The 22,646-nt window shown below is 40.1% G+C and overlaps 1 protein-coding gene across 1 annotated transcript in view; it reads left to right on the forward strand.

Annotated features, from left to right (window-relative positions):
- The window catches only part of GDA (guanine deaminase), a 111,547-nt gene that overhangs the window by 78,609 nt on the left and 10,292 nt on the right, over positions 1 to 22,646 (forward strand). The window contains exons 4-10 of the mRNA XM_053574998.1: positions 413 to 500; positions 3,231 to 3,336; positions 8,001 to 8,028; positions 10,293 to 10,400; positions 12,438 to 12,545; positions 14,493 to 14,590; positions 18,035 to 18,102. Of these exons, the coding sequence (XP_053430973.1) occupies positions 413 to 500; positions 3,231 to 3,336; positions 8,001 to 8,028; positions 10,293 to 10,400; positions 12,438 to 12,545; positions 14,493 to 14,590; positions 18,035 to 18,102 (604 nt within the window). The remainder of the gene's footprint in view (positions 1 to 412; positions 501 to 3,230; positions 3,337 to 8,000; positions 8,029 to 10,292; positions 10,401 to 12,437; positions 12,546 to 14,492; positions 14,591 to 18,034; positions 18,103 to 22,646) is intronic.

A 22,646-nucleotide genomic window follows, 5' to 3' on the forward strand; every position in this document is an offset into this window, starting at 1 on the left:
ATTTGCCAAGGAAAGACAATGGATACTTGGGGTCAATCAGCCGGGCATAACTAGAGGGCTGGCTGAAGATTTTTACTCTGTATTAGAAAAATCTTATTTATGCACTCCCATGTTCTGTAACATTTGGATATCCTTAAACAATACCCCAAAATAAGGAATTAATTAGTGTCACATTTTATAAATTGTCAAACACAGAACTGTTTGAATCTAGGAAATCAGAAATGTCAACTTCTCCAGCTAACACTTTGGGAATAAAAATACTTTTGCCATTTACTATATTCCATATCAAGATGGCATACCTTTAAATAAAAACATTTTAACTTTAAAAGCTAGAATTACTATTTTTCTCTGAATATGCCATGTAACTTTTCCTGGGCACATGCGATTCATGGTTTTTGTGATTTATTTTTAGAGGAGAACACTGAAGAATGGAACAACCACAGCTTGTTACTTCGGAACGATTCACACTGACTCATCTCTGGTCCTTGCTGAAATTACAGGTGAGCAGATGAAAGCGTGAAAGGCAGCCAGACCTTGCCTCGCACACATCTTACACGTACTTGTGGGGTGTCCTGCTTTTTAATTGCTAGTATTTGAGCCTTGCATTTTCTTTTTTTCTTCTTGGGCAGGAATTAAATGTCTGTGTATCACTGTGGGCCTTGAATGTTGTCTGTTTTCAGTAATTTGATTATTTGCTTATGGTTTTTGGTTACAGAATGCTGTATATGGGTGTGAATTTTGTATATTAATTCAGGGTTTTTTAGGACAAGTTTGCTAAGTCTAGCTGTGGCGACAGCTTATTTTATTATAATTAGTAGACACATTTTGGTTGGCTAGACTCAAGGCACTGTGTTAGGTGCTTGAGTATAATGAAACAAAATAGTTGTTGCCTCTGAGGAGCCAGACAGAATACCTACATGCATAGATCAATAACTCTAATTACAACTACGGTGCTGTAACTAGATGCCTGTCACTGCATAAAGCACTCTATACTGATTAGCTCTGCTATTCCTAGCCTTCTGAGGTAGTTAAAGATGTTCTCATTACAGATGGATAAACTGATGCTCAGAGAAGTTAAGTAACATGCCCAATGTTGCACTGCTTGTAAGCAGAGCTGAGACTGTATTTAGGTTGATGAGGCCAAAATTTGTACCCGGCGCCATACCTGGCAGATAGGAGGTGCTCAGTAAATACTGTTGGCTGATGCATTGATGCCACTACTTGCTAGACAAGGTAGTTTACGCTGAAGGTCTGATGGATAACACTGAAAATAGACATCACCGTTTTCAGAGGAAGCAAGGCGAACCCAGGACTAGGTTGTCTGGAAGCCTTCATGGAAGGGGTATTTATTTATTTATGAATGAATTAATGATAAGATCTTGATCTGTTCTCCAGGCTAGAGTGCAGTGGCATCATCATAGCTCACTGTGGCCTCCTACTCCTGAGCTCAAGAGATCTTCCTGCCTTAGCATCCTGAGTAGCTGGAACTGCAGGAATGTGCCACCAAGCCTGGCTCATTTTTCTACTTTTTGTAGAGACAGGGTCTCGCTCTGTTGCCAAGGCTGGTCTTGAACTCCTGGCCTTAAGTGCTCCTCCTGCGTCGGCCTCCCAAAGTGCTAGGATTATAGGCGTGAACCACCATGCCAAGCTGGTAGGGACTTTTATACTGGGCTTTGAAAGGAAGACAAGATGGGAGTATTAAATGTCTTTTAGACAGGGGAAATGGCATGGGCAAGGATCTAGGGACAGGAAATCTCCATAGCAGATGCAGGTGTCAGGAAGCAGACTAGTTTAACTGGAGGAGAGGATTCATTGCACGGAGGAGGGAGAGAGGAAGGCGGGTGTGGTCAGACTACAGAGAAGCTTGAATATGCATCATGGCCTCAGAGAAGGTATTGAGACAACCAAGTTACATGATGGAAGTAGTATTTTAAGAACATTAGTCTAATGGTGAAGTATTAAAATGAATTACAGGGGAATGAGAACGGCAGGAAGACTTCTGAAAGACTCTTATAACAGAGGAAGAGACCTTGTAAGAAACAATTACCATTGCCCTCTGTTGCTCCAGCTTTCTGGCTGAAATAAAATTCTTCCAGCACCTGATGAAGACTAGGTTCTTTAGTGCTGAGAGCTGCTAGTGGGACTAAGCAAAATTCCCAAGAGATAATGATGCTGGCATTGCTACAGTTAAGAAGCATAGCAGTACGGCGTCTGATTCTCTTGCGCAAGACACTTTATGAATATTATTGCATGTACTTCTCATAACCCTGCACTTCGCAGAGGACACTGGGCACTTTAGCCAAGTAATATCCACCATCCTGGGAGTAATCAGAGAAATAAGGACTCAATCCAAATCTGTCCAACTCCAGTACCCATGGAGTTTTAAACCAGGATTTAAAACCAACTTTTTCCTATACCATTCTGTGTTTTATCAAGAAGGAGGACCATATTAAAGAGACAGAAGTACTGAGAAAGGGCCATCTGCGCTCTGGGTGAGGGTCGTCCGGGGTTCTATGGGGACAGAGGAATCTGAAATCATGGATCACCCACATATGCTTTGAGACGTGCTTAATGACAGCCTTAATGGACACAGATTTTCTGAAGATTAGCAAAAGTTTATTCTTTTCATTTGATTATTGTCCCCTGTTCAGGTGAATTTATTACTGCCCTTGAAACTATGTACTTGCCAATAAACTATATGCTATTCATTAAAAAAAAAGACAGATGGAATTACTCAATCTAAGGGGTGGTGATAGAGTAAGAGATAAGAGGAAGATTGTGAGTTGGGCAAAAAAGAGAAGAAAAGAAGGAAAAAAACAGTGTAGGCGTGTCAAGGACTAATCGAATCTTTCTCTAGGATCCGTTTCCTCTTTACCATGTGATAAGATGAGAGCAGTGTCTTCAGACAAAATATGTACAAACTGTATAAACAAAGGGAAAATCTGAGTAATACATAAAAAACACCCAATTATTACCTGGTCAGCCTGGGAATGGGGATGGGGGAGGCAGTAGGGGAAAGCGGTAAATGGAAGAACCTTTATGACTTCGTGGATTTAGTGGGGATTTGCTGCTGGTGGGTGATCTTAAGCGCTTTCGTGGTGGGTGATCATTTACATTTTCACTGAAGTTTTTCATAATAAATTTCAATTTAAACATGTTTTTAAAACGCCTAGAAAAGGTAGTACTTGAGAAATAGATATGCCTTCAGATTCTGTGTGTGTGCTTTGCAGATAAATTTGGACAGCGAGCATTTGTGGGCAAAGTGTGCATGGATTTGAATAACACTGTCCCAGAATACAAGGAGAGCACTGAGGAATCCGTCCAGGAAACACAGAGGTAAAGTGCTCATTTGTCCTGATTTGTGTTACGGGTGTGTCTTGCTGCTCCTCTGATGGCATTAGACATAGTCAAAGAGGAAACAAGATGCTGTTATGACCCAACTGTGGTATGCACACGGTGATTCAGAATGTTTCATGCAAATTTTAGATGGGGCAGCTAGTCTTTAATGAATCTGATTAGACCCTTGGCAATCATTAATGACGGACAAAGAACTTGCTTTGCAATGTTACACTTGATCTTCACAGAGGTCTCCATAAGGCACCTGTCTTTTATGATAAGGAAGCCATCCTAGGCTATGTGACGTGATCCCAGTCCTGCTTTTGCTGGCCTTTTTTTTTTGTCTCCAGAATATTTTCATTTTCATTTATTTATCTATTTATTTTTTGAGACAGAATCTTACTATGTCACCCTCGGAAGAGTGCTGTGGCGTCACAGCTCACAGCAACCTTAAACTCTTGGCCTTAAGTGATTCTCTTGCCTCAGCCTCCCGAGTAGCTGGGACTACAGGCGCCCGCCACAAAGCCCGGCTATTTTTTTGTTGTAGTTGTCATTGTTGTTTGGCAGGCTGGGGCTGGGTTCGAACCTGCCAGCTCTGTTGTATGTAGCTGGCACCCTAACTGCTGAGCTACAGGCACCGAGCCCCCCAGTCATGCTTTTAAATAGCAGAACCAGGAGTTAAAACCAAGGTCTTTGGCTCTAAATGCACAGTTCTTTCTTACCATAACATAGAGCCAACCTTGTATTCATGTGTGGGAAGGACAGGGGCAGGGAGAGAGACAGACACCGAAGGTGTGCAAGGACATTTGCTATGGTTTATGTATGTGTGTACTTTAAAAGGATGGTGGAAGTGAAGAATCATTTACGGAATAAAATATCACAGAAGTTAGGAGAAAAGAGTTACACATACAGATTAATGGAAGAACTTTCTCTAAAAAAGGATTTAAAAAAATGCCAGAGTAATATGTACTCCCATGATAGAAGACTTAGAGAATTGCGAAAAGGTACATGGAAGAAAAATGTTCTCCATAATTATACCACCTAAAGTTACCAGGATTGGAGGCTGGATGCGGTGGCTCAGGCCTGTGATCCTAGCAGTCTGGGAGGCCAAAGTCAGTGGGTTGCTTGAGCTCAGGAGCGAGAGGAGCTTGAGCAAGAGTAAGACCCTGTTCTAAAAATAGCTGGGTGATGTGGCAGGTGCCTCTAGTCTCAGCTACTCGGGAGGTTAAGGCAAGAGAATTGCTTGAGCCCAAGGGTGTGAGGTTGCTGTGAACAGTGAAGCCACAGCACTCTACCAAGGGGTGACAAAGTGAGACTCTATCTCAAAGAAAAGAAAAAAAATGTTACCAGTGTTGGGATTTTACTCTGTGTCTTTCTAGTGTTCTCTCAAGGTAGTGTTTGTATCCCTCACTACTCTTTTGTCCTACCATGCGAAGAGTAAAGTTGTTGTAGGTATATGCTAGAATAGCCATAACATGCTAAGGTAGGGAGCTAGCATGTCCCCTGTTCAAAAATGTGACCCAAAAGAATATCTTTCCAAGGTGAAGTGCAGGCCTATAGGAGTCAAGGCCATGATTCCTTCTCCTGCTTTGATTCCATAGCTGTGTTCTCACAAGGAGTGGTGACTCACTGTACTACTGCAGTCAAGGTTCTGAGGACATTCTGTGTTGACACACGAGCCAGAGAGAGACCACAGAAGGGACCAAGCCCTATGTTGCTGCTGCTGGACGTAGAGCTGGGTTTCACCAGAGGCGGTGGACTTCATACTTTGTGAAGACTTCCACCTTAAGGAATAGTGCAGATAGAATCATAAAAGGCAGGGGCGTACAGGGAAATGAAAACGTCCACAGAAAGACTTGCCATGTGTGTTCCTACTATCATTATTTATAGAAGCCAAACATAAAGCAGATTCTCTGTGCATTCGTACCAATCCCAGGGAAGGATTCAAACACCTTCTTAATAATGCAGTGTCAATCGCTTGCATGAGTCCAGTGAGACAGGACACTCACACAGCAAGTGAAGCGCAGCAAGTTCATTACAGGCAGGCAGCAAGGGACGATAGATGCCTGGAATTCATAGTGAGTTGGTCTTCCAAGGTTTAGGAAGGTTGTCCAGGGGATGGAGTCTCACCTGTGCATGCCCCATGTCACCCCGTAGCTGAGGGGTCCTGAAAGCTTGCTCCACCTGGAGTTTTATGCCCAGATGAACTTTCCTCACTGGGCAAAAACAATGCAGAACATCTGTTCCAGGAAGAAAGGGAACAGAGCCTAGGCTGTTCTGGCTGGTTCCTCTTTAGCTTGGGATGTTGCATTTCTAGCATGTTCTAAAGTTAAAAACAATGTAGAACATCTGTTCTAGGAAGAAAGGGAACAGAGCCTAGGCTGTTCTGGCTGGTTCCTCTTTAGCTTGGGATGTTGCATTTCTAGCATGTTCTAAAGTTATTCTGAAAAACAACAGGCAAGCAAAAAGCTGGATTACCAAGGCTTGTCTTGCACCAAATGGTAGAAACAACCAAGATTTCTTCTAATTAGTGGATACATAAATAAAACGTGGTATACAGTGAACTATTATTCAGCCATAAAAAAAATGAAATTCTGATACATACTACAACATGGATGAACTAAAAACATTGTGCTAAGAGCAAGAAACCAAACACAAAAGGCTGCATATTGAATGACTCCATTATATGCAATGTACAGAAAATGCAAATCTATAGAGAAAGTTAGATTAGAGGTTGGCTGGGGCTAGGGATAGGAATGATTATTAACCATAAACGAGCCCGGAAGACGTCACTGGGGTGATGAGGATGTTCTGGACTATCATCATGATTGCACAGCTCTCTTTAACTAACAATCATTGAATTGTGCTTTTAAAACAGGTGAATTTTATGGTATGTAAATTATACTGAAAATTGTTTTTAAAAATAGGAGCATGTGGGCAGAGTTCATGTATATTTGAGCTTTCTCATTTACATCCACTTTTGATAAGAGTTGAGTAGAAAGGAATTAAATTCTATTAAAAAGTAAATTTATTTTTGAAAAGTTGCTTTTTATCTCGCAAGGGAATGATTTTTTGTTTAGTTTATAAATAACAAAGATGGTACAGAGAGCTGTGGAGCAGGATTTCAGACATTCTTGCTCTGTCATCTCCTGTGGTACAAGAGTGCTTCTCTGGGTGCCTCTAGCTTTGTCCCTCTCTCTCTCCTCCCCTGAGCCCACGCTGCTGAAGCAAAACAAAATCAAAGAGGCCTAAGACACTCAAGGTGTTCTAACACACCCTGGAGTCTCCCTGTGATATTAAAATAAAGTTGAAAGATGGTTGTGAATGTGCTAAGTCATTTTTCCCAGGTGCCAAGGTCACTGTGTGGGTTTATCCAACTTGATGAAAGAACAGAAAAAAATGTTTGCATGTCAGTACTGTTTTTTATGTAATCAATTATATTTGAAAGTCTTTAGGCACCTGCTATAGGGGTGCTAGGAAAAATCTTTTTGTAAAATGAAAGATTCTTTTTTAAAGGAAATGATTTACCCTCTCCTTATCCTTCATTATAGATCAGGGCTTCTCCAGTAGATTAGATTTGCTTTTAAATGCTTGTGGCTTGCTCGTTCAATTACTTTTGCCTGAGGATTATATTATTGCTTGAGATCATGAGTTTTCATTATGTTCTTTTTCATAAAACATTGGTATATTTGGCTGATTATATAAGTACTTGTACATTTTTAAATGGCTTTTCCATAGTTCCTTGAGGATTTGACAAGCAATTTTACTGTATTCTATTCAACATCTAAGGGAGATAGAAGAAAATTCTTTAGATATAAATCTTTCCCAAGACATAACTTACTTTAAGGCAAGTGTTAGACGTCCAATATTCTCCTTTCTCCAGCTTTCATCCCCTGGGCTACTATAGGTTCACAGAGAGAAGAAAGTATCCACGTTCCTCTAGCATTGACCATATGCCGAGCTTATCTATTAACCCGTTATTGTGGCTGTAGTAAACGTAATTCACATTTTGTTTTGAAAGGAAAAAGGCAGGAAACTATAGCTGCCCAGCCAGGGTAGAAGCAGCCATTTCACAAGCTTTATAGTTGCTGCCATCCCTATAGCCAGAACTGGTAGGGTCACCGTCCATCCCATTCGCCACGCATTTCACAACCACCTTTGGCCTGTTTCTTCTGCTGCCCTCCAATAGCCATCCCCAGGCAGTCTCTGCCCTGGAAATAAGTAGTGATATTGCAGGAACAGAATGAGAAGTTTCCCCTTTTGGGGAATTAGAAGTACAGAGTCTCATGGCTGCTGAACACCTCCAGATGCACAGGACTCCGTGACTCTCACATCTCGGGAGCACAACACACTGCAGTATTTCCCCAAACAGAGCTTGAGCCAGTGGAACAGCTTGAGTGCTGCGGGAATTCTTGCCAACACCCCATCCGATGGTAGGTGATAACATTACATTTCCTGTGATTTTGCACTCCATCCCTGGCTGCAAATGAGGAAGCAGAGTAATTACTACTTATTAATCTTTAACTAGTGGTCGGGAAACGTGTGCAAGCATTAGCCATGTTTACATGGAAATTAGGATCTGTGAGGATCGTGTTTCTACCCGTTCAAAACATTCATTTGAAAATTCTGAAGTTTTCTAACTTCCCCTCTCTGCTTTATTTCAGGTTTGTGTCAGAAATGCTTCAAAAGAATGTAAGTAAATTTGTTCAGAGCTTTTGCATTTAGATTGCCTTTACATTAGTTGTAGGATTCATTAAGTTGTTTGTACAACTGGTTTATTCCACGCATGAAGATGTATTTTCCTAGAACTTTAAATTGTTTTTTCACAGTGGACCTGTCAATTTAGTTCAGTGAAGTCAGGCATTTAAAAAAATATATATTTAATTGATAAATCAAGATTGTATATAGTCAAGGTGTACAATGTGATGATTTGGTACACATATACATTATCTAATGATCATCACAATCAAAATACACATCCATCACTATCTATGCTGTACATTAGAACCCCAGAACTTGTTTGTCTTATAACTGAAAATGTATACCCCTTTGATCAACATTTCCCCATACAATCCAGCAATCCCACTTTTTGGTATATATCCAAAAGAAAGGAAATCAGTATCTTGAAGAGCTATCTGTAGCCTACGTCTATTGCAGCATTACTCAACAGCAGCCCAGGTAGGAACACAACCAAAATGCAAAATGGACAGATGATGGGTAAAGAAAATGCAAGGTGTACGTACATGTGTATAATGGACACACGCAAATATTATTTAACCATAAAAAGAAGGAAGTCCTACCATTTGTGACAACAGAGATGAACCTAGAGGCCATCATGTTAAGTGAAATAAGCCAATCACAGAAAGACAGAAATTGTATCATTTTACCTATTTGTGGAATCAACAAAACCTCAAACTCATAGACTCACCAGTCAGGCAGTTTTTTTCTTTCTAATGAAGTCTGATACGGCTCTATACCTAGCTGTCTGTATTTTGCTTGAAACACAGTTTTGGAATCAGGAAATACTGATTTAGGTGATTTGATTAATAACCACTCAGATATGTGCAGATATGAAGTTCGTTCTATCCTTATAATTGTGTATACTTCTTTTGGCTCCAAAACCCCTTGCCCACATGAAACCAAAAAACTAAATTTACTTATTTTCCCTTTTATTTATTTGTTTATTTTATCTCTTAGAGACAGGGTCTTACTCTGTCACCAAGGCTGGAGTGGCGTGAACCTCCAGCTACTCAGCTCAACCAGTCCTCCTGTCTGTCCTCCCTGGTAGCTAGCACTGCAGGCAGGTGCCACCATGCTCAGCTAATTTTTGTATTTTTTGTAGAGATGGGTCTTGCTTTTTGCCTAGGCTGGTCTTGAACTCTTAGTCTCAAGTGATTCTTCCACCTCAGCCTCCCAAAGTGCTGGGATCCTAGGTGTAAGCCACCATGCCCCACCAGAAAAATTAAATTTGGTTAGGTGAGTAAACTTGGTCCCAAGTTTACTAAGCTTTTGGTTAATCCAAGGTATAGAAAACCTCAGTCACTGACCAGTTCAGAGTTACTTTACCATCTCAAGGTAGCTTTTCCTTTCTTGGTGTTGTTTTTTGTTTTGTTTTGGTTTGGTTTTTCCCCTTTCCTTTGGTACCTTTGAATATCACAGAACCTGTCTCTGGGAAGTGGGGACAAGGTTTCATCCGGGTGGCAGATTGGTGAACTCTGGGAGTTCTGACTCTTTGGAGCTTCATCAACACTGGCAGCCACCCAGCTAGGCCCCCATTTGCAGTACCCGGCGTTGCTGGGTCTATGGAGACAATGCTGTTTGCTGCCTCTACCCCCTAGCAGACTAGTCCGTAGCTCCACGGGGTGAGTTCTTAGATTGAGAAGCCTAACCCTTTTCTTACCCTCTTTTGAGGTATGATTGAGAACTACAGGAAACCTCAGAACTTCCTTCAATATAACCTTAAGAGATCTGGCTGGAACTTTGTAGGGCCTTATCCTCACTGCCCCTCTCTGAGTCCTTTTCCCTTGCCTGGCCATTCACCTCAGGTGGCATCAGAGCTGATCCTATTACTGAATAGTTCCCAAGGAGGCTTTGGCCGGCACATTCCCTTTGCACAAAATGTTGGAAAGAGGAATACCACCTCACTTTTAGTCTCCCCAGCACTTTCTTTTCAAACTTCTCCTTCATAAAGACCTTAAGGTAGGGAGAGGGGAGTGTCATTTGGGGCAGGGTCTTCTGTTGAACTTGGTGTTTCAGAATATACTGTACTACTTTTTTTGTTCTCAGCTGTGAGCTGTTTCCCTGAAATCCAGCACTTCTACCAACTCATAGAATGGAAAACTCCTCCCCCCAAATGAAGACATAAAATCTTTTTGCTGCATGGCAGACATTTTGAGGTACACATCATGTTCATCATAGCCATCGTTTCCTTATCAATTGTTTTTTATTATCTCCAGTATTCCAGAGTCAAGCCCATAGTGACACCACGGTTTTCCCTTTCTTGCTCTGAGACTTTGATGAGTGAACTCGGCAACATTGCGAAGACTCGTGATTTGCACATTCAGGTGGGTGTTATTCTTCTGTTTGTTCCTCTTTTCAGATCTGCCAGATTTCTGAGTACCCCAAATTGCAATCTGTAGTAATCTTCAATTCTACTGAGTAATCTCTAATTTTTTTTTTTTTTTTTTTGTAATCTCCTGAAGTCATAGTGTGACAGGGCAGGAAGGGCTCCTACAGATGTCACCTAACTCAATTTTTAATGTTGCAGATAAGAAACTTGATGATCCTTTTATTCTCTACATTCTGTGATCAGTCTTCAAGAGATGAGGACCTCTACATGAATAATAGCAAGATCACCCACAGACTTTTGACCTATTCTCTGTAGGATGCATTTAATACATTTCTTTCCTACATCTCTTTTCTGTGATATTTTCTCAGTGTTCTCTACCTTTCTTCTTGGAGGAACCAGCTATTATTCGAAAAGCAAAAAGAACCTGATTTCCACCTTGCAAAAAATGCATTCAAAAGACCTTTTGTTCTCAGTTCCTTAATTTAAAATCAGAAACAAAAAAGTATATTTTACTTTGTCATTAACTTGTTGCAATTTAGGAATAAAGCACTTTTTAAAGCTTATAGCTAAGTTAAAATTGGGAGCTCCCCTCTCCCTATCCAAATTTAATTGCATATTATACTAAAATTTCTTCTTAGGAGTTGACTGTCTTAAAAGAAATAGCAAGTCAGGGTAAAGGCTACACATTGATTCTTTACCATTTTGTAGGATGTTGTATTTTTTTGTTTTTGGTCTTTTTTTAATGATCTATCTTTTTAGGACCCATTAACTATTCTTATCTTCCTCATTATTATTATTATTATTTTGGGCACCTATAATACTTGAATTTTTAATTCAATACCACATATTTCTTTGTGGGAGGTAAAATTCAAAACTTAGATCATGTTTCTATTTCGGAAATAGAGTTTCTTGCTCAAGAGATAAACATGAAACATGAAAGGACAAACAATAAAATCGAGTCTATCCTTGCTGGAGGATTGTGTGTCAATGGACGTGTATTTGTATTTATCAAAAGGACATGAAGCACTTTGTTGCCCTTTCTTCTGTTGCTGTGGTCTGGGATTTCCTCAACGCCAGGGATACAGCTTATGGTCTAAGTGGAACTTTTGTTTTCAGAACATGCTATTTTTGTCCTTTTAAAATTTTCTATGCATAATCTACCTCATGGAGAGAGAACAATAGAGTGTCCATTCTTGGAAATACTAGTATGACCTCTGAGGTTTGTGGGGCCCTGGAGAAAAGTCGGTGTGGGGGCTTAGGGCTCTCTTTGCTTTGCTTGCTTGTGGATTTGTCTTACAGACTCTTCCTCAATGACTATCGGAATGTCTAGTTCAGTTATTTTTAGACTGTTTTCTGCAGAATAACTCATTATGGAAGCCAACAAAGGGGACAGATTGGGGACAGGGTCCCAGAGTCCCAGTGCTGCTTTATCTTGAGGGACAACTTGTTTATGCTCCTTATATATTGAATTTCTTTGAATTTTTATACGCATGACATAGTCAAGGTTAAAAGAATTTGGAAAATCATTCATCTAAGCCCCAAACCTTTTATCTGAGAAATTATGATCCAAAAAAAAGAACTAACTTTCCTTAAGACATATGACTAGGATCAGAGCTTAGACTAAAACTCAGCTCTCTTTACGCAAATTCCAGCATTTTTATGAATGAACTATGCTGTCTGTTTTTTTGATGGACACCAAACTCTTGAAATAGCAAACTCTCACCAAATAGCAAGATTCTTGACTCTTCAATGAGTACTATGTGTTCTTGCCATAGTTTGAAATTGAAGAATATTTGCTGAAAAAGTTTGCCTTGAGATTATGCACACACATGTGCACACACTACATGTTGTGATACTCACTTTCTTTGTCATATATGTGATGAATGTAATTGTTTTTAATAAAACACATGTACAATCTTCATTATTTTTCTAGGCAAGTAGAAACCATCCAAACCATTTTAATATAGGAAGTATCATATTTCTAGTGATATTTTACAGAAACAAATTGAAAATATTATTTCTTTTCTTATAGAGCCATGTGAGTGAAACTCGTGATGAAGTTGAAGCTGTGAAAAAATTATACCCCAGTTATAAAAACTACACAGATGTGTATGATAAAAACAATCTTCTGACAAATAAGGTAAATTGTTTATTGTGATATAATCTATGTCAAGTTGGGCGTATTTATTTACATGTTAACATCTAAGTGGTAATCTTAAGACTTCTGTCACATGCATACATTTCCCAAACTAGAGTAAACCTAGAATGGGTGTGCACATATGTGCCTGCAGTTTCATCGCAGTCAGTAAATCTAAAGACTTCATTGAGAGTGACAGTGTCGTTTGGTCCAAGGACATTTTGACAGTATTCATTAGAATGTAACTGTGCGTTCCTTTTAGTCAGCAAATGCACTTTGAAGGATCCATTCTGTAAGCAACTGTAAGCAGGGATGTTAATTACATCTGAAAGTTAAAAAATGGCTACCAGTGGGGGGGTCATTAAATTATGGAGCAGGCAAGATTAGAGTTTTATTCAGCATTCACAAAGAAATAGGTATACAGGCTTACAAGGAAGAATGTGCAGTATTATTTGATATATACGTATATATGTATACATACACACCTAGGAAAGATGGTCTGAAAGACACAGTAAGTATTGAAAATTACTTTCCCTAAGGAAGAAAGCAGAAGAACTTCCTACTTTTTATTTTTAAACACTCTAAGATTGCTTTTTAAGGAATTGAGTATTACTTTTATAATTAATTAAAATTAATACAAATGAAGAGAGACCTCATTACAATAATGTAGCCCCGGGTCTTGGCCTTCCATGAAATCTACAAACTTCGTGGAGAGTTTACTGCAGCAAATAATTTCTTAGTGACTATGCGAATGGAGATACTAATATTATTGACTTGAAAGGTTAATACTGTGCATAAATCAGGTAAATGCTACTTTGTAACTTTTACCCTTTTACATATATTTCCGTATGATTAATAAATTAACCTTCTATTTGCGTGTTAATTTTATTTGCACAGAGGTTGGTAATATTTTAATAATAATTCTGTGGTCACTGAACCTTGCCTCCCAAAGGAGCAAGCTACAGGTTTTATACTAAGTGAAAAAGAATTTTGAAAGAGTAAAGTCTTACTCAAGAAAACCAAGATTACTAAGACTAAATGTTTAGAGAGGTCTCATGTGTACAGTGCCTGGTTTTTTATATCTATTTTCTCAATTAATGCGTAGAAGGTACTACATTACTTAATTTTTATAAATGTATACACATAGGTCAGTTAAAGTTTACTTGGTTGTATGCCTCAAGACCATTGGTATCTATATTAAAATTAGTATCAGAAATAAAAACAGGGCAGTGCCTGTGGCTCAGTGAGTAGGGTGCTGGCCCCATATATCAAGGGTGGCAGGTTCCAACCCAGCCCCGGTCAAACTGCAGCAAAAAACAGCTGGGTGTTGTGGTGGGCGCCTGTAGTCCCAGATACTCAGGAGGCTGAGGCAAGAGGATTGCCTAAGCCCAAGAGCTGTGAGCTGTGACACTACGGCACTCTACCGAGGGCGACAAAGTGGGACTCTGTCTCTAAAAAAGAAAAAAGAAAAGAAAAGGAAAGAAAGAACAATGTTTTTCAGGATCATTCTCACAGCTTCTATGTACTGAGAAAAGAAGCTTACTTCTAGAAAGTTCGATTAGACTAGGAATAAACACAGTCCTACCAGTAGCTCATCATGTAGACTTAAAAAAGAAAGTAATTTGAAAGTTTTCTAAAGTAAAGATGTTAGAATGGTAGTTTCTTCAAACAGAATGGATAGCCTATGCTGTGCCTGGATCAACCCTCATGATTTTATAGATCAACAAAATGAAAATAAGTAACAGCCACACATTTGTTGAGACTTTTGCAACGCAATGTTTTTTGGAGGCCTTTTCTGAGGTATAATTTATACCCAGTGACTTTGTGCATGCAGGTAATCACAAATGTTTTTGTAAAGATGGTAACAGCCCAGTCGCAGACTCTATCTTGTGAGCACTAACTTAAGCATTTGTGAGTGGTAAACTCCATGTAGGACACTCTTCTCTCCAGACGGTGATGGCACATGGCTGCTACCTTTCTGCAGAAGAACTGGACATCTTCCATGAACGAGGAGCATCCATCTCCCACTGCCCCAATTCTAATTTATCGTAAGTAGGCAATAATTGCTTGGGAGATTGTGGATGTTTGTGGTACAGATTAGCAACCAGACACCTTTGTTTTCTTGGTCCTTCCTTCAAGGTCCCTCCTCTGTAACTGTGTTTGATCAGGGCAGGAAGTAGACAGACATTTACTTGTGCTGTGGTAGAAGAAAGGAGACCCCTAAAGAGGGCATTTTTTGTAGAGTATGCATTTTAGATTCTAAAATCTCTGATTTGAATTTGCACAAAAAGAGGGTAATAGGGGGGCGGCACCTGTGGCTCAGTGGCGTCGGCCCCATATGCCGAGGGTGGCGGGTTCGGACCCAGCAATGGCCAAACTGCAACCAAAAAAATAGCCGGGTGTTGTGGCGGGCGCCTGTAGTCCCAGCTGCTCGGGAGGCTGAGGCAAGAGAATCACGTAGGCCCAAGAGTTAGAGGTTGCTGTGAGCCGTGTGATGCCATGGCACTCTACCCGAGGGCGGTACAGTGAGACTCTGTCTCTACAAAAAAAAAAAAAAAAAAAAAAAGGATAATAGGAAATGCAGTAGAAAACTAATAGCTTTCAGATTTACTGCTAAGGGACTGAAAGGAAACCATGTTCCAGCCAAGTCTTTCAGGAGAGGGTACTGACTCTTTTTACTGCTTTTGCTCCGGTGTTAAAAGGAAGTGCAGTGTCCCAGAAACCAGTCCCTTGTGGTTTCTGAGGTCAGATAATTAGGACAATTAAGTTCATGAACTTATCCTAGAAAAAGTGTTACCTACTTGAAAAAGTGCTACCTACCTCATTGCTGAGTATCATTATGGTCACCATTGAAGTCCTCCCCTCGGGAAGCTCTGTACCAACTCCAGGGCCTAGTCCACCCTGATGGAATGGCCATCAGAACTGTCATTTTACAAGATCTGACAATTAAGTTCATGAACTCATCCTAGAAAAAAGTGCTTGGAAGGGTGTTCTGGCACTGGCATTGGGGAGTACTTCGGAGGTGGCTGTAGTGATGTTCAGGAATGAAGTATGGAGTACTTTTTCTAGGATGAGTTTGTGAACTTAATTGTCTGACCATGCATGTCATCCTGCTCACAGGGGTATCCAGATGGACCTTATCCTGTCATAATGCCTCAAATACAGAAGCTTTATTTAAAAAGCTTAAACAGGGCGGCACCTGTGGCTCAGTTGGTAGGGCACCAGCCCCATATACCGAGGGTAGTGGGTTCAAACCTGGCCCTAGCCAAACTGCAACAGAAAAATAGCTGGGCATTGTAGTCCCAGCTACTCGAGAGGCTGAGGCTGGAGAGTGATGCCACGACACTCTACCAAGGACAATAAAGTAAGACTCTGTCTCTACAAATAATAAATAAATAAATAAATAAAAAGCTTAAACAGGTTCTTAACCTTTTGAAAGTTTATGGATCCATAAGTGAATCAGATGGAAATTATGGCCTATATCTTCAGAAGGAAGATTGTAGATACTAAAATGTTGCACTTATTTTCAAGGAATTCATAGATTCCCCTGGTGCCAGTCCATGGGTACTAGGTTACAAGCCTATACTGTGCAAGTAATTTATTTGGGGCATGATCTAAGAAAACACCTATGGAGAAGTTGGAAAAGGAAGAGGAGGAAGTCGGTGAAAAGTGTCTCATCAAGCACATCACCACTGTGGGCTCCTGGAGTTTAATCCTCCTGGAAAACTCAGGGAACCATTGTACAAAACAGACCTCACAGTTATCCTGCACAAAAAATGAGGGCTGCAGTAGTTGTACCCAAACTCTCATCAGTTATTGAGTGCGGGTGGAGAGTAGTGTCAATTCCATGGAATGTCGAAGCAAGGGCAGAGCCGGCTGTAGCACTGGAGAAAGCCCCTAGGACAAGTAGCTGGATGTGTCAGTAGTTGGAAATCTGGGACTTTGTGATGAAGGAAGGTATATGCCAGTGGTGGTATGGGAAGGGCACTGAGAGCCATAGAGATTTGTTTCTGGAGTGTTTTGAGGGGCTCCAGAGGCTTTGAGTCTTCAGATGTAAAGTAATCACACATGACAGAGAATCTTGCCCTTGTGTAGCTTATATATAATATCATTATATATTGTAATGTATAAAACAATATTCATATCACATATAATTATGGTCTAGTGTCCTAGTTGGAGAAGAATTTAATGTCCCTTGGGTGAATTGCCAACATTCTCTGAATTAAAACATAATCCAGCTCTGCAAATTGAGATTTGAAGTCAAATTTCTTTTTTTTCTTTTTTTAAATTATTTTTTATTTATTTATTTTTTTGGATGGGGCTGGGCTTGAACCTGCCACCTCCGGCATATGGGGCCGGCGCCTTACTCCTTTAAGCCACAGGCGCCGCCCTGAAGTCAAATTTCTTTAGGACATATTTCTTTCTTTTCTTTTTTTTTTTTATTAAATCATAGCTGTGACGGACATATTTCTATTTAAATGGTTATTGTTATTTTTTTCTCTTGTAACTTTGAGAGATTTATTGTGTGTGCACTGGGGTTTTGGAAATTATAATTATGTGCATTTTTTTTTTTTTTGAGACAGTCTCACTTTGTCGCCCTTGGTAGAGTGCCATGGTGTCACAGCTCATAGCAACCTCAAACTCTTGGGCTTAAGAGATTCTCTTGCCTCTGCCCCACAAGTAACTGGAACTATAGGTGCCCGCCACAACACCCGGCTATTTTTTGGTTGCAGTTGTCATTGTTTAGCAGGCCCAGGCTGGCTTTGAACTCACCAGCTCCAGTGTATGTGGCTGGTGCACTACTCACTGAGCTACAAGCGCTGAGCCAATTATGTGCTTCTTGAGAAGACACTTTGACCTTTGCATTTTCTTAGACTTCTGAAGATTACTTTAATTAGCCTTTGTCTCCTTAGATAGGTGGCACCTGTGTTCAGCTCAGGGTCAAGGCGTCTGGAATCCCACCCAGGAACCATCTGTCCTTTTTGTACCTGTCCTCAGAGGCAGCATCTGCACCATCATGCCCTGACTTACCAGCCTGTACCCCCTTTTCCCTTTGAATTCCCCTTCTTTTGAGCTTGCAGACCACTCCTCAGTCAAGGTAACTCATTAGACATAGAGAAAAGGGAATCTTTTATAGTGTCTACTTCCTAACATAGAAGGATGAGTTGATTAACAAATATTAAAGACAGATAAGACTTTTTGTACTAATTGCAAATTTTCATTTCTTCATTTTTTTAACACAAATAATCCCCTGCTTTTCTTTCTGGCTCTTGCAGCTTTATGCCCTCCTGGGATTAACCTCAACCCAAGGGTTAGTTCTTTAATGATCCCATTTACTCCAGGACTGGGATGGTCTGATTTGGCTAATGTGTTTGTGTCAATATTAGACATGAAATATAGGGAAATGCAATTTTCAGTGATACCACCATCATTATTAGTGTCTTTCTTTTGGAACACATGGATCTCCTTATTCTGATTTTCTTTCTCTGCAGGCTGAGCAGTGGCTTTCTAAACGTGATGGAAGTCCTGAAACATGAAGTAAAGATAGGGCTGGGAACAGGTCAGTAGTTCCCTGTGTGAAGCTCTCCTATGTGAGTGTTTAGTATGTAAATTTCCAACCTGTCTAATTTGCAGGGGACAGTTGTATGTTTCTAAAAAAAATAGTTTTATTATCTGGTAATGATATCTTGATAATGAATATCTAACAAAATGATAAGACTGGAAGCAATAAGAAAATGTATGTAAAGAAAGAAGTTTTGGGGCGGTGCCTGTGGCTCAGAGGGTGGAGTGCCAGCCCCGTATACCGAGGGTGGCGGGTTCAAGCTGGGCCCCGGCCAAACTGCAACAAAAAAATAGCCAGGCGTTGCGGTGGGCACCTATAGTCCCAGCTATTTGGGAGGCCGAGGCAAGAGAATCGCCTAGACCCAAGAGTTGGAGGTTGCTGTGACCTGTGACACCATGGCACTCTACCAAGGGCAATAAAGTGAAACACTGTCTCTAAAAAAAAAAAAAAAAAGAAGAAGAAATTTTGATTGCACTAACCTCCTGAAAGCCATTATCCCTGTTAATTATTTAGAGATTGAGCTATAAAGGATAATTCCTTCTAAATTGTTTTAGAGGTGCTTTTTATTTTTTAAAATTAATTACTTTTTTTTTTTTTTTTTTTTTTTTTTGAGACAGAGTCTCATTCTGTTGCCTTGGATAGAGTGCAGTGCTCTCATGGTTCACAGCAAATTCAAAATCTTGGGCTGGAGCAATCTTCTTGCATCAGCCTCCCATGTAACTGGGATTACAGGTGCCTGCCACTACACCTGTCTAGTTTTTCTATTTTTAGTAGAGACAGTTTCATTTTCTTAGACTGGTCTCTAACTCCTGAGCCAAGCAATTCACTCACTTTGGCCTCCCAGAGTGCTAGGATTCTAAAAATAGCTGGGCGTTGTGGCCGGTGCCTGTAGCTCCAGCTACTTGGGAAGCTGAGGCAAGAGAATCACTTAAACCCAAAAGTTTGAGGTTGCTGTGAGCTGTGATTTCATTACACTTTACCCGGGGTGACAAAGTCTCTGTCTCAAAAAGAAAAATAAAAAGGAAGAGAAAATATATTTATTAAGTGGAAGTAGATCATTATGTATTCTCTATAAAAAAGAATTTTCCAAGTAATAAAACTTCTTCTAACTTCTGATTCTGTTAACAAAACCCAGGAAGAGGTAGCTTATATGTAAGGATGAGAGAATGAAAGGGTGTTTGGCAAATGAGAGCAAAAGTATAAACATATAAAACTCCTTGTCTCAGAAGAAATGGAATTGCCCATCATATTTTAGTGTTAGCTTTGCAATATAAAACATGAAAATATGAAAGATATTAAAAAGATTTTTAAAATAGGATACTTCCGGGCAGCGCCTATGGCTCAAAGGGGTAGGCTGCCAGCCCCATATGCCAGAGGTGGTGGGTTCAAACCCAGCCCCAGCCAAAAAAAAAAAAAAACTGCAAAAAAAAAAATAGGATACTTCCCATTTAAAATATGGAGAAAAAAACGTAAAAATAAGAAAACATAGCACATTACACCAAAAATGAAGGGAAAATTTAAAAGTATAGAGCAAGTTGACATAAGTGAGACCTACTAATTCATTAAAACAAATGGCAATCAGTGTAATCTGGTTTCTTGTACCCTCAATGAATCCCCAACAATTAAAAAAAAAAAATGGCATAGATGGAGCCAGAGTCTCACTTTTCTGTCACAGTTCCCTATCCTAATTTATGTGTCCCATTAATCCCAAGAGGGCAGTTCTTTAATCTCCTGTAGACACCAATCTTAGTGACTCTGTGCTTTCTCAAGATCCATTTCCCTCATTTATCCATCTTAGATGCCAGAGTATACCTGTAATCATTCTTTTGGAAATATTCCCACTTCCCACATTTCTCTCATTTTCTTTGTATTCACTTTGCAAAAGCCTACCCCCTGATTTATCTCAGTATTCCCCTTCCCAGTGCCTGCAGCTAACCATATGGAGGATGCTGAGAAAATCCTCCAGTGGCATCTCATTTTAAATTTTGCTCTCAAATCCCAAATGGCCCTAGGCACTGGCAAAAGAGACAATCATGTTTTTTTAATAAGTGCATCTCCTTATGCCAAGATAATTTTTTCTCATTTCTTCTCAACCTTTTCCCCCTAACTTGTATCGTCTTCATTTCTAGCTGATGGTTCATCTTATACATCATTGAGAAAATAGAAACATTCATAAATCCTTCCCTCAATTTCCCACCATCGAATTCATATACCTTTCTGCATCTGCTGGAATTTTTTCTCCTTTTCCACTGCTAGAGGAAAAGAAACGATTCTTCCTTTGATCAAAGGCAAAAATATCAAAATACCCTGAGATTCTGTATTCTCTTTCTCTCCCAGCATCTTAATCAATTCCTTTGCCCATGAACTATCCTGTATTATCAGTATAGCCTTCCTGTTGGATCATTCTTAGAAGCAAAGAAACAAAACTTGTCTCTTAATCTGATATCCCCCTGTGGCTCACGCCTCACCTGTCTGCTTCCCTTCTTGGCGAAGCGTCCTAGGAGAGCGGGTGCCCATCCTGCACCACTTTCTAGGCTTTCTTCCATCCCCCACTTACTTCAGTCTGCTTTTTGCCCCACCCTCCATAGCAATGGCCTTTGTCCATTCTCCTGTGGGTATTACACAATGGCCTGCTGCCAACTCCAAAGGACACCATTCTGTTCTTACCACATGGAATTTCTTAGCAGGTTGGACTTCTTAACCCTCATCGACCACTCCCACCTAATGCAAGTTGCTGTGGTGTCTGGCCTGAACCACTGCACTAGCTGCCTGGTGGGTCTTGTTATCCATCCCCTTCCAGTCCATTCTTCTATTTTCAAAAAAATCCCAGTGAAAATCTGATCATATTACCCTTCGGTGGGACTTTGAAAGTGTAAGCCTGGCTGCAAGGACCACAAAGCTCTGCAAGGCTTGGTGCCCACTTACTCTAGCCACATTTTGCACTGGTGGTTTCTCCCTACATTCACTGGCTAGGTTATGTTCCTCTCTGTGGTTCACACTCCTTTCTACCAAAAGTCCTATGAATATTGTTTTCCTCTGTCTGGAATGCCCTTTATGGCTCTCTTTACATGGTTGGGTCTTCTCGTTTCTATCTCAGTTTAAGGTCATCTTTGCCTTACAAAGGTCTTTCTTCCTTGACCTTAAAGAGATCTCCCCTGTGAAAATGAGCCCTCCATCTCCATCGTCCTATCACTAAACTGAACACAATTTATCATGAATATGGATCTGCTCATGTGTTTCTTTTCTTTCTCCCCCTGCTCATGTAGAAGGCCCATAAGTTTCAGGTATGAGTGCTTTAAAAAGTTAAGCACGCAAACAGTGCTCATTAAATTAGAGTTAAATAAGCGAATGAATGCAAAAGAAATGAATACACAGGTATGAAATAATTTATGGTTATCTTTCTATTATCCTCTGGCTTAAGTTTTTACTCTTGTATGTTTTCTTGTAAATAAATGGTGGCATTTTTTCATCATGACGGTGGTTGGGGAAGGGGTAGGACTGGGAAGTAGGTTTTCTGAGCAAGGCTTCCATTTTTCTTTCTCTTCCACACAGGTTCCACCCTTTGCTACTCAACAACACTTAGGTTGTGTAATTGAATTTTTCTCAGCAACTGTTTAGATAGGTGACAGTATTTCTATTTTATTAGAAAGTTGGCTGGGCGTCCGTAGTTCATTGGGTAGTGGGTTCAAACCCAACCCAGTCCTGCTAAACAAAAAACAACCCCAACAAAAGCCAAAGTTGAGTTCACAGGTGCTAAGTAATTGACCAAAGGCCCACAAAGCAAAAAGTTCCACATCTGTGGTTTAAAACCAGGTCTGCAAAATGTGGACATTTATTATTTCTCTTTCCAACCAACCACGTTGCCTCTAGCTATGTGATAACATGCGAATTCCACCTACATTAAACATGTTGTAGATGAAAGAGAAAACCATTAAACTCATCCAGTAGGACAAGATGCATCACATTATAATACATCACAATGGAAATCCCTGGAAGAGAAGCTTGACTCTTACACAAATAGTGTAATAGTCGGTTGTGATTTGTGTAGCCCAAGGTTTATTCTTTGGCCGACACAGTATTGTACCTCAGTTCGCAATTGTTTTATTATCAGAATATTGTCAACCAGAAGAATATAGGATGACAAAATCATCAATATGTTATAATAAGGCATCTCTCAATTTTTTCCCAATATATTGCATAGATTTGTTTTCTAATCTATTCCTATGCTTTGGGTTAATTTTAAATAGGTATTGAGGAAAATACTACTTTCTGTGATGTTTCATGAAACCTTATTCTTTTTTTTTTTTTTTTTTGAGATGGAGTCTCACTCTGTCGCCCTCTGTAGAGTACTGTGTCATCACAGCTCACAGTAACCCCAAACTCTTGGGCTTAAGTGATTCTCTTGCCTCAGCCTCCACGGGTTGGATTCGAACCCTCCAGCTCCAGTGTATGTGGCTAGCTCTCTAGCTGCTGAGCTACAGGTGCCAAGCCAGACCTTATTCTTACAACTGTGGGTATTTAAATCTTTTACGTTCACACAT

The sequence above is a fragment of the Nycticebus coucang genome, chromosome 2 (assembly GCF_027406575.1).
Source record: "Nycticebus coucang isolate mNycCou1 chromosome 2, mNycCou1.pri, whole genome shotgun sequence".
Classification (NCBI taxonomy): Eukaryota; Metazoa; Chordata; class Mammalia; order Primates; family Lorisidae; genus Nycticebus; species Nycticebus coucang.